This window comes from Epinephelus moara, chromosome 23 (assembly GCF_006386435.1).
Source record: "Epinephelus moara isolate mb chromosome 23, YSFRI_EMoa_1.0, whole genome shotgun sequence".
In the NCBI taxonomy this organism is placed as follows: Eukaryota; Metazoa; Chordata; class Actinopteri; order Perciformes; family Serranidae; genus Epinephelus; species Epinephelus moara.
Genome location: NC_065528.1, coordinates 8,765,560 through 8,777,454, shown reverse-complemented (window position 1 = coordinate 8,777,454; position 11,895 = coordinate 8,765,560). Strand labels below are relative to the sequence as shown.

At 39.9% G+C, this 11,895-nt stretch overlaps 2 protein-coding genes across 3 annotated transcripts; both read left to right on the top strand.

Moving 5' to 3' along the window:
* The first annotated feature begins 86 nt into the window (after nt 1-86).
* asb13a.1 (ankyrin repeat and SOCS box containing 13a, tandem duplicate 1) lies at nt 87-7,857 on the top strand. 2 transcript variants are annotated; one of them, XM_050035791.1, is made up of 6 exons: nt 87-2,402; nt 4,436-4,623; nt 4,935-5,091; nt 5,181-5,315; nt 7,207-7,398; nt 7,485-7,850. In XM_050035791.1, exons 1-6 carry the CDS (start codon nt 2,360-2,362, stop codon nt 7,640-7,642), a joined length of 873 nt encoding a protein of 290 aa, XP_049891748.1. In that variant the 5' UTR covers nt 87-2,359; the 3' UTR covers nt 7,643-7,850. The 2 variants fall into 2 exon arrangements, with proteins under 2 accessions (XP_049891748.1, XP_049891749.1); XM_050035792.1 differs by lacking the exon at nt 5,181-5,315 and having other exon boundaries at nt 7,485-7,857.
* A 78-nt stretch (nt 7,858-7,935) lies between these two features.
* On the top strand, nt 7,936-11,727 carry asb13a.2 (ankyrin repeat and SOCS box containing 13a, tandem duplicate 2). The gene is made up of 5 exons (XM_050036866.1): nt 7,936-8,104; nt 8,851-9,038; nt 9,257-9,413; nt 9,523-9,657; nt 11,489-11,727. The coding sequence occupies exons 1-5, from the start codon at nt 8,059-8,061 to the stop codon at nt 11,725-11,727; spliced, it is 765 nt and encodes a 254-aa protein (XP_049892823.1). The 5' UTR covers nt 7,936-8,058.
* The last annotated feature ends 168 nt before the right edge of the window (nt 11,728-11,895 follow it).

The following is an 11,895-nucleotide window of genomic DNA, read 5'->3' as shown; positions in this document are numbered from 1 at the left end:
AAATGGTGAATGTGTGCAACAGAACTGAAATACCCTCCAGCTTTTTACTGATGGTGGAGCTAGAGATAAACCATCCCTGAACTGTAGACTGACTTTTTGACAATTGTATGATCTCAGGTCAGTGCAGCCCACAGCATAGCAATCAGCACATTCAGAATAGTTGCATCCAGGGTTTGCATTAGCTGGCATATGGCTGGAATATAATGAGCCAACTGGCCATCAAAATAAAAGTTGAACGTGAACCCTAGTTGCATCATGACATCTAAATTTTTATCTTCAGGGGAGCTGCGGGATGGTTTTAACTATTATTATTGTATCTCTGGGTTTTTAATTTACAATTCATAACACAAATGGCAACATTAATTTTGCAGTTTGAAATTTCTAACTTCCTTGTTATCAAAACATTGACACTTTTTAAATAAATCAGTGCAGAGATGATAAGTGTGTGTGGGAATTCACTTTATTCTTTGGATGTGGATCTTCGGGATGATTAATTCCCTTCACCATAGAGGAGACAAAGCATGTGGTTTGCATGTTGCCTTCTGCTCAGTTTGCGATTTCTTCCATCATCTAGAAAAGGTAAACTGTTCAAGTTGGAAAAACTCTTACAGTCTGATTAAATCCAGTCAGAAACTCAGGAAATGTGCTTTATGTATTTAAATATTATCTGTGATGTAACCTCTCAATAGAACATTTTTTCCAAACTATCTTTATTGATTTTAGCAACAAAAATAAAGATATACACACATACTGGTATGAGTATATATGTATGCACAGATAATCAAAAAACTGGACACTTGAGCAAACTCTTGGTGTGACAGGAACACATGTAATCCACCCCTAACCCCCACCTCAAAGTGGAAAAATAAAATAAATTTAAACGTACAGGTTTAGGATTGTGTCAGTGATACACTTCAGTTAAAGTAAATATTAATGTTCAAATGTTTACAATAATTTAAAAAAATCCTTGAGAGATTTCATCATCCCAGAGGTTAATCTATAGCAGATAACAGTGCTTCCATCATATGGGCATGTCTGTCCTCCCTAAATAACACAAAGCATAACGTAAAGGGGCTCCAGATGTTCTCAAAGAGTGATTGATAATCCAGATGGCATATGTAATTTTTTCCAAGGGCAGAGTTGAAGATAATTCAGAAATCCATTTACCCATACTCGACCTACCGACCTTTTTTCATTAAAGAGTGATAACTCTTTTAGCAAATAATAGACCCATTTAATGTGATTATCTGGATATAAGCCTAGTATAAAAAGCTTTAAGGTCAAGAGGTATTTGTATGGATAAAATATCCCTGGATGTCTCTCTTACTGCTTCCCACATCTTTTTGTTATCTGAGTACACTGCCAAAAACAGTGAAAACATGTACCCTTTTCTGCAATATAGCCTACATAAATCAGGTATGGCACTGTTGTATTTATTTAGCTATTTGTGATTGTGCTTTGGTGCGTGCCCTCTCCCAATCCTTAATGGTGACGCATTCATGTAGGTCTTTCCTCATGCCTTTAGTCTCTTTACAGATGAAGGACTGGAGATTATACCGCAGTAGAATAGTTAAACTTAAGATGCACAGCCAGCACCATGGGCAAAACCTGAAAAGACTTCTTTATTTCTTTATTGTCATTGTACAAACATACAACTAAATTCAGGTGCACTCAAGGACTGGGTTCATGTATAAAATAAGTAATAAGCAGTAATAAAAATCAATAAATGCCTCCATTCCCCTTAAATTCTACACAATATTAAATACACTTCATATGCTCATTGCCAACCTAAGCAGTTAAAATGGGATTAAAAAAGAGATCATGCAAATTATTTCATGAGCTACTTTGATGAGAACTTTTTAATAACGTGTGGGAGGTATCGGCTACTTTTGCTATATGCCAGGGGCCAGTCACAGAGGCCCTGCACAGGTCAGTTGTATTATTTTTTTTGATATTTTAAATCTTTAATGCATTCTGGCACATTATTTACATTAAATGTTAAAAAATGTAGGCCAGATTTGGCCCACAGGCCATGAGTTGAGTTACACCTTTAATATGGTTTCTATTTTAATTAAATGACACATGAAATAATGAAGTCTGATATCGTTATGAAATATTACAGATGTCTTATGCATGACTACATGATATCCTGTGTATTACCACAGAGCTGAATTGTCCTGGCAACCTAAATTGGGGAGAATGTGTATGAGTAGCAACCGGTAGCAACACAGGGAATCTCACAACTGTAAACTACGACTCCCACAATGCTCGGCTGCCTCTTCATTCGACACTTGCAGCGTAAGCTTTTCATGTCTTCTTCCTCCGCTGCCGCCTGCTCTGAGAGTTTCACCGTTAAAACATGGAGGTGACAGCAGCACGCCGGTCGTTTCTGTGCGATATCGGTGAGCACCGTTAATGTTCACAACAGCTTAACACATACAGCAGATATTAGCTGTCTTAATAATGTCAAGAATGGCAGTCGGTTCTGTTGACGTAGAGTTAATCATATTAGCTCGTGCTCGTGCCCTGCTCGTGACTGTCACGATTTGTGTCATATGAAAAAGACTTACTGATATATAGCTACATTTACACCACAATAATGTCAGCCTTAACTTTAACATACAAACAAGTGAGTTAAAGTGGGCTAATACAACGGGGTTTTTTTAAAAATAGTAATTGCATTAGAAAAAGATACAAAATTTTGTTGAGGTGAAGAAAGTCTATAAAGGTAAACACACCTGTTACGGAATATAAAGTAGTAATAACTTAGCTAATGCTAATACAGCTAGCTACTACCACTACCACTAATGTTACAGCAGTGTTGGGAAGTAACAAGTTACATGTAATTAAACTACAAAATAAATTTAATTATAATCAGTTACAGTTACTGAGAAAAATTAAATTATTTACTGTGAATTATAAAGGGGTTTTATTCAAATATATTCTTTTTAGTAAAAAGTTTCCGAAAATTTCCCAGTTTTATTTCCCAGTTAAAAACATTTTTTGGAACTGTAATCAAGAACGAATCAAATATAATAAGTTACATTACTGTGATGAAGTAATTAGAATAGCTGCATTACTTATTACATTTTTTTAATGGGGTAACTAGTAATCTGTAACCTGTTACATTTTAAAAGTCACCTTCACAACACTGTGTGACAGTTCCTATCATATAATTATTATTATTATTATTATATTTTTTATTTATTTATTTGTTTTAACCTCGTCCACTCCACCCCCTCCTACTATAGACCAATTCTTGTATTTTTTAGAGGGGGCAGGGGGTTTTAAGGTCGAGATAGCAGGTCAACAGTGTATGCCACACAGAAGTGGTATGCATCACCTAAGAGCTGGGAAGCTGAAGATAAATTCAAGGTGCAGCGCAACACTGAGTGTTAAGCTTTTCTAGTCATAAATATGAAATAAATATTGCGCATGGTTTAGGCACCTATTCAAACTTTGAAAGTAAAGTGTATAGGGACTTACAGCATTATGATGGAAGTGTACAATGGCCATTCCCTTGCTCAATTATGTCTCATTAGTTGTTGCAGCATTATTTTTTTTTGTTACACAGTTTTGGTGTTAAATTTAAGCATTAACCACTTGAATTGAATTGATAAAGACATGTCAAAAATCTCTCCAAAATACAACAATAAAACATTACGACTTTGAGGAACACCACAGAAAAATGCATGTTGAGATTTGGTATCAAAAACTTTTTGACATTTGGAGATTTCTATAAGAAATGCATTTTTGGTGATTGAGTGACTCCTGAGAAACCCCTTTGTTGTCAGTATACCTATGGAAGCCATACATCCTCTGAATGCTCGAGGTCTCTAATTTGTGGTTGCAAAGTTTTCTGAGGCTGTGATTATCAACAGGCAAAAATAACACATTTTTACCGCATGCAAAAAACTGCTTGGTTTTTGACAGAACTGTTAAGAACTAGTAGGTGGGTACCCAAAAAAAACATTTTATGTAGATGAGGTGAGAGGTCAAGAGAACTCTGGAAAAATGCCATGCCACTTACTCCCACATTAGCCTAACTTGACAGTGTTATTTAATCCCCTTCCCAACAAGTGAGCATGACATGGTTGGCACCAATGCATTCCCTTGGCCGTCTAGTTTCATATGATACCAGTATTACTCAAGCTTTAAAAGCTTAGCCAGCTACCGCCGAATGATATGTCAGCCGAGGACACTGGCATCCTAGCGGAGTGAAAGGGGTTATGAAGTTAACTTTTTTTATGAACATGCAAGTATGAAAACAGATAGAGACAGAAAATATTTCAAATGTTTAACTGAATTTCAGAAACAAATACAGAAAGTCTTATGAAGTAACTTAGGTGAAATAGCAGCTTCATAAATATCTTTTTAAACTTGGGAGACTTGTGCAAGTATAAATGTGCTGTTAATGTGTCACTGTCTGTGTAAGGTTTCTGGGCAGACCGGACTGCCCTGCATGAAGCAGCTTCCCACGGCAGGACCCTGCAGCTGAAACAGCTGATAGAAAGTGGAGCATCGGTCAACATGGTGACGGTGGACAACATCACTCCGCTCCATGAAGCCTGCATAAAGGCTCATCCAAACTGTGCCCGGCTGCTGCTGGAGGCTGGAGCCCAGGTGGGATAAACCCCAACATGGTCCTACCCCTACTTATAGAGGACCAAACATGACGAAATAGAGTACTTAAATAAAGTGGGACACCTTATCACAAGCACTTGTATGAAGTGATGCAATGTGATACATGAGTAAATAGTACCTTTGTGGGGTTTGTAAAGCAACCTATGCTCTCAAAAGTTGCCATGGAATTGGGACAGTACCTCTCTTCACATTGCAGTAGGTCCTATAAAGTGTAATATATGCCACTAAAAGTTTTACTGCAATTTAAAGCTGTATGACAGAAGGGTATGTTGTTTGTGTGGTTGTTCCAGGTGGATGTACGGACCATTCATGGGAGCACACCTTTGTGTCACGCGTGTGCCTCTGGCAGCCTGGAGTGTGCCAAGCTGCTTCTAGAGTATGGAGCCAATGTTAACCCTTCCCTCACTGCTCTCACGGCCTCGCCGCTCCACGAGGCCTGCATACAAGGTAAACCTAAAGCAGCAGCAAGACAGCGTTCAACCCGCCATACCCCGTCAGACCTCCTTGTTATAAGTAAAACTTTACATTCCTCTCAGGTAATGTCGAAGTAGTGAGGTTGATGATAGCCAGCGGTGCCCAGCTGGAGGCTAATGATGTCCACTTTGGTCCACCACTCCACATCGCATGTGCCAAAGGACACATGGACTGTGTCAAGGAGCTGCTCAATGCAGGTCAGCAAGAAGGCTGCAGGTCAGACAGTGTGTTAAGGGATAAATCCATCCTTAAAGGTCCAGTGTGTAGGACTTAGGGCCATCTATTGGGAGAAATGGAGTATAATACTAATACCTTTGATTTATCAAGAAGATAATCAACAGATTCATTGGCAATGAACATATTTGTTAGTTACAGTCCAACCAGCTACGTGTAAGTTGGAAAGTAGCTTAGCTTGAATGTGGTCAAGGAGTTACAGTGTAACTTAGATTTAAGATAAAACTCAAAATGTACTCCTCCCCTTTGCAGTCAGTCATTCCTTATTAACTGTTGTCAGGGGATGTCAGAAGATTCAGGTGTGATTTTATACTGCATTCACTTGAGATGAGAAGCACTTACTTGCTTATAACACAGAGATGTAACTGTTTAAGTACTTACTTTGACTCTTTTCACCAGAAGATGGAAGTTTTCTACAGACTTTTAATAATGTTTTACTATTTGTGACCATATTTATGTGTGATAACAGCTATCCTCATCCAAGCTAAAAACATCAAAGCCCTGCAGGAGCAATAGAATAATGATAGTTGAATTCTTAGTGAGGTTAGCCTTGATACCAGCTTGATACGCAGTCCTGCCAAAGGTCTCACAGTGTGTTGACTAACTTCTGCTCAGCTGCTGCGACACGTTGCATGGCTTGTTTGGGCTGTCTCTTGTAATGCGATCCCCTGGTAAACATATATAAATGTCTGTTATAATGCTATACTTATTTTAAAAAACAGTGTCAGTGTCTAAAAAAGATGCAGTTAAAGGTTGAGTTATTCTTTCCGGTGCATATCACAAGTTTGGAGTTTGATGAAAAGTCTCTTTTCATATCATCAAAGTAGCCACTAGTCGACATTTTAGTTAGTGCGTAGTGAAATTCAGCTGGCAGAGACCTGAATCTAGTGTTAGATCAGTAATCACTGTAAATACTGGGATCTGTAACATTTTTGCCCAAGTCCCGTCATTGTCGAGCAGTGAGGAAGTGGAGGCAGGGGCTGTTAGTAAAAAAAAAGTTCATATTGTAATAAAGAAGATCATGTTCACATGTTTTAATAGTCAAAAAACACTTTATTTTCCTCATACTATTTGTACTGGAGATAGGCTAGCTCTGATTGGTTTGGTCAGTAGAGCAATGCAGCTGGGGAATGACTGTAATAGGGGAATTGTGGCACTTTTTTTTAACATTAAAAAATCACCAATAAAGGCTTCTAAACACAACCAGACATGTTCAAGCAGGAATATGATCAAAAACCGATGATCAAAAATGATCATTACATGTTTCCCTGATGTTAGCATGTAGCTTCATTTAGCAGTGCAGGCTAAATAATGTAAACACTTGCAGCAGTGTGCACGGAACAGATGACCATATAAAGAAATCACTCATACCACAATGTCATATTGTAGCCAGAGTAGAAAAACTGTTGTAAATAGAGTTTTCTGAAAGCTAGGAGATGAAAACTTGAGGTTTTTGCTTACAGGAATTACCTCTACATTTGTCTACCTCATAATACATACTATTTTGAAACTTTGGCATAATACGTCCCCTTTAAATCCTGATTCATTCGGCGCTATTAGGATGTATAAACTATTTCTTATTTCATCCTGTATGATTATTACATGTCAGTGCATAATGATAGCTCCAAAGGGAGTCCCTTCCTTTTGATTCTACAAGACTGATGACAAAACTACAACAAGGTCCATGTTTCATATTTGCAGGACAAAGGAAAACACACCACCAAGCAAATGAAATGAGGTTAACTGTAACAGCATTGTATGAGGGTGGATTTTACTTTTACAAGCTCTGTCAAAATATTCAGATCATTTATAAATCCAAACCAGCAGGCCTCAGCTTGTCTTACCCTCCTGCAGGTGCCAAGGTGAACTCAGTTCGATTCCATGAGATAGCTCTGCACCACGCAGCACGAGTCGACATGGTGGACATGGTCGAGCTGTTGATGGAGTTTGGAGCCAACGCGTACGCCAGCGACAACCTGGAGAAAAAGCCTGTAGACTACACAGCACCTGGGTCTACCACCCACACCTGCCTCATGTTTTATGAAAGTAAGCTCTGCTTCAGGGAGCTATAAGCAGTCATTTGCTTGTTAATCATGATAACCTGACCTATGGAAACCTCCTCTTGTGGACAGGTAATCCTCTGAGCCTGCAGCAGCTTTGTAGAATCACTGTGAGGACGATGCTCGGTACCAGAGCCTCAGAGGTCATAGGTCACCTGGACGTATCCCACCGCATCCTCAACTACCTGCAGTACTGTGATCATCCTGCATCACTACAGAGTGACGCATGAACGGATGAAGCCTGAATGAGAGACTGGTCATCCTCAAAAAGAAGCATCACGGACAATATTTGCTTATAATTCTTAATATATTAGGTTATTCATTATATTTTTAATGTATGACATGTGAATTAGGAATTGTGTTGTCATTGCTGCTTTAATATTGTTGTATTGTAATATAATGTTATGTATTATATAGCATTATATATCCTGACATAGAATAAAGATTCGTTGCGTGCTGTAAAGATGATGAAATGGCCTATATGGTGTAAAAACTACAAGTCCCAGCATGCGCTTCGAGTTCCCGGTATGTCACGTGACTCGCCGTTTGTAAACATTACCAGGAGGCGGCTGTTTACAAACACACCGTGACTTTGCGTCTGTCTGATCTGACGTTGTTAATTCCACGCGGAGAGAAAAAAAAAGACATGATGGAAATTGAGAATTCATATCCATATTTCTTTGGAGATATTGGTGAGTATGAAACCAAGACAACATGGCCGGGGAGACTGTCGCTTATTCGGACTTGACCCGGTTTGAAGCCGGCATGTATGGCAGGAATGTCATAGGGAATGCTAGCGTGCTAGCAAGCGGCTTCCCACGGCATGTTTAGCTGTAGCTAGCTGTTAGCAACAGCTGTAGAAGTGTAACTTGATATTATTGCCATTAGCGTCTGCTCTATTGCTCTTCTGCCTTTTACATTTGTGTTACAGCAGAAGGTGTATAGATGGATTTTGACAAAATAATGAAGAGTAGTCGGCATGGTGTAGGCCTGTGTTTGTGCCCACTAATAATTTAATTTCGACATTTGTGTCATGATAATATGGTTGAAATCATAGCCCTTAGTCTACAGTTTTTTAAGGAGACATTTATTAGTATTATTTTTAGACATTTAATTGGATTGAGCGCTTTTCTTTCATCTCAGTATTTTCTTAGATGATATTAGATTATAATAATTATGATAATACTATACTGAACTACCACTATATTATGTGTATATAATTCATAGAGCAACTTGTGTTAGTTCTGCTAAAAGCAGTTGGCATGAAACAAAACAGTGACAGTACAGTTAGTGTAAAAAGAGAACAGACAGGACAAATAATATGCATCAGCTATAAGCACCATAATACAAGAACAACTATTGGTGAAAATATTGGTGACAACACTGAATCATTAATCATCTTATATACAGTGTGTTCATGTTGTGTCTTCCCCCACAGGCTGCTGGTCAGAGAGAACCGAGGTGCACAAGGCAGCGTGCCAAGGTGAGACCACCCAGCTGAAGCACCTCATCCAAAGCGGAGCTTCGGTCAATGTCGTGGCAGTGGACTCCATCACACCGCTACACGAGGCGTGCCTCCGCGGACAGACCCAGTGTGTCCGGCTGCTGCTGGAAGCTGGAGCTCAGGTGAGCCAGGGAGACAGATGGATGCCTGTCTGCCATCTTATGGGTGACTTCAGCTGAAACAGGTAGCTTTTGGTCTACAGAAAAAAAAATAAATGTAGGTAAAAGTAAAATAATAAGGGAAGGCAAAGAAGGGTGTTTGTCTGATAAGGAGAGCAAATGTGATTCTGAAGAGGCTGAAGTATTCTGTATTTAATCCTCTGTCCTTTAATGCATCTCAGGTGGATGCAAGGAATGTTGACGGCAGCACCCCGCTGTGTGATGCCTGTTCAGCTGGTAGTTTGGAGTGTGTCAGACTCTTGCTGGATCATGGCGCCAAGGCCAACCCTGCCCTCACCTCCCGCACGGCATCGCCCCTCCACGAGGCCTGCATGGGAGGTGAGTGCTTCTGCTCACTGCACCTGTCTTTTAGTTTTTGTGAAATCCAGTAATAATTAATTTTTATAAATAAATTTATCTTAGACAACATCCTCTTCTCATATTTCAGGAAACTCAGACTGTGTGAAGCTCCTTATTGCCACAGGCGCTTGTCTGGAGGCGTACGACCTTTACTACGGGACCCCGCTGCATGTGGCCTGTGCTAATGAACACATAGAATGTGTGAAAGAGCTGCTCAATGCAGGTGAGCATCAGTGCAAAGCAGGGTGGGAAAATGTACAAAACCAGATGTGGCATTGCTTTAAATTTGTTTGTATGTGTACTGCTTTCAGATTTGGGAGGTGGTATTTTAATTCTAGCATTTGACTCCAATGCTGGTGTCACTTGAGGATAGGTTAGCTGGCCTGTAATGATACGCCCCTGCTGTCCCAGTTTAAACTGCGGTACCAGACACCAAGTACACATGAGGTCATCCCTGCAGTTTTCCATGTTTTAATCTATTAAGCATAAATTGTGTATATTCTCCTAATGATCATTTAGCAAAGCAATTTGTGTAAACTGATTTCCTTTTTCAGTTTTTTCAGCATCCTGTGAAAATTAGCATGCAGGGAGTTGAAACGTGAATGACCCATAATGCAGCACATAGTGCAAGCACAGACAACTTTGTGAACTCATCCTTTTACAAAAACTCATTAGCTGCCAAATGTCAGACAAAACAAACCAAATTCACACCTTTCTTTTCATGGTGGCAGTGTTTTTTTGTTTGTTTGTTTGTTTGTTTGTTTGTTTTTGGTGCAAGAACCAAAATTCACTACAAAAACTGTTAAGTTTTGTCATGTGAATTCTAATAATAAGTCTGTTTCATAAAAGTTAAAGCTGGGGTAGGCAGGAATCTGGAAGAGGTAGAATTTTAAAATACACCTTCCTCCTGCAGCTCCCCCCTCTCTGTCCTAAGCTCCTCCCACCAGACAACCATGGGACTATCGTCATGCTTCTAGAGTAGTCCAGTGTTACCCAAACGTTTAAAATGAGAAACGATAATTAGCAAGCCAGTCACTCCACAGTCCCTCTGCCGTGCTCTATGCCACACTGGACTGCTTTGCTGGGAGGAGAATGGAAATGGACCTTCTGTTAGCGGCTGTAGCAGCTCGAATTCAGCCAGCACAAACCCCCCATTGCAGGGTGGCCAGTGCCACCACCAGGGCTAACCAGTACCGGCAGCAACAGAAAGTTTGCTGATCTGGTGGGGAGTCAGAGCTGTCTGGTCCCCTGGCGCTGTGGTTTCAGTTGACTGGATTGAGCTGCTGCCTGTTCTCCTCCTGGAGAGGTGGTCTGTTGCAGAGGACAAATTGTGATTCAAGGTTCTAGCTTACATTAGCTACATAAATGTAAACTTTGAAGCCACGGATATGGACCTTTGGCTTTGGTTAGCAGAAGGCTAAACTATTAGCAACATTTTCTCTCTGTCTCTGTAACACTTTGCAGATATTGACATATTTTGTTTCGTTTATTGTAGACTCTCTTTTAGACTCTCTTGAAGTTGTCCTTTTTCGGGTTGCTTTGCAGTGTAGGCAGTTGTTGTCAATGCTGGAATAGCAACGTTCTTTGCAGGATTCTCTGACATTGAGCTAGATTTTCTAAAGCCTGAAAACTGAGCCAAAAGGAGGTGCAGACATCTAGTTTTCTCTTAGACCACTTGAATTACAATATGCTTAAAGTTTATTATATGATTTTTGCCCAATGATCCCAAACGGCCTAACTACAGCCTGCGGCCTTTAAGGGTAAGGTTGGGGATAATATATATTTTTCATCTGGTCAAAAATCTAATGACAATTTGAGTAAAGTTTGTCACAAACTACATTGACCAGCTGTTCACTAAGGCTTTTAAAAAATTAAACTGTGTATGTGTGACCAGTTTTTAAAGATGTATGCCTTCAAAAAGAATCAATGGACTTGGGACTGAAAGCCACTGACAGGGTGGGGAAGTCAGAGAGTACTAAGAGACTCAATACTCATCAAGAGATTTGCTGACAGTAAAAAATGTAGACAGCTGACAAATGTCCTCTTCCTATTAGGTGCTAAAGTGAATGCTGCCAGGCTACACGAGATTCCGCTACATCATGCTGCTAAAAACAAGCGAGTTGAGATAGTGGAATTACTGTTGGAGTTCGGGGCCAATGTCTACGCCAGAGATCAGCACAACAGGAAGCCCATCGATTACACCACGCCAGGCTCTCCCTCTGCAACCTGCCTACAGCTTTATGAGAGTAAGTTATTCACAAAAGTCAGGGTTGAGTGGAAAACAAACATGTAGATCTCCCAGTTTGTGGAGTTGTCCTTAATCATGTACAACAATGTAGTGTCAACATAACACCAGCAGATGGCAAGCAAGGATCGCATTTCACTTCCAGGACATTTGACACATGTTGTTTACTGTGATATATACCTTTGATCATGTATCGGCTAGCCAATGTAGTAACTG

Coding starts and splice junctions, on each gene's coding strand:
- asb13a.1 (XM_050035791.1), top strand. CDS start 2,360: ATGGAGGTGACAGCAGCACGCCGGTCGTTTCTGTGCGATATCG. Junction 2,403..4,435: donor GTCGTTTCTGTGCGATATCG/GTGAGCACCGTT, acceptor TGTCTGTGTAAG/GTTTCTGGGCAGACCGGACT. Junction 7,399..7,484: donor CTGCCTCATGTTTTATGAAA/GTAAGCTCTGCT, acceptor TCTTGTGGACAG/GTAATCCTCTGAGCCTGCAG.
- asb13a.2 (XM_050036866.1), top strand. CDS start 8,059: ATGATGGAAATTGAGAATTCATATCCATATTTCTTTGGAGATATTG. Junction 8,105..8,850: donor ATATTTCTTTGGAGATATTG/GTGAGTATGAAA, acceptor CTTCCCCCACAG/GCTGCTGGTCAGAGAGAACC. Junction 9,039..9,256: donor TGCTGGAAGCTGGAGCTCAG/GTGAGCCAGGGA, acceptor AATGCATCTCAG/GTGGATGCAAGGAATGTTGA.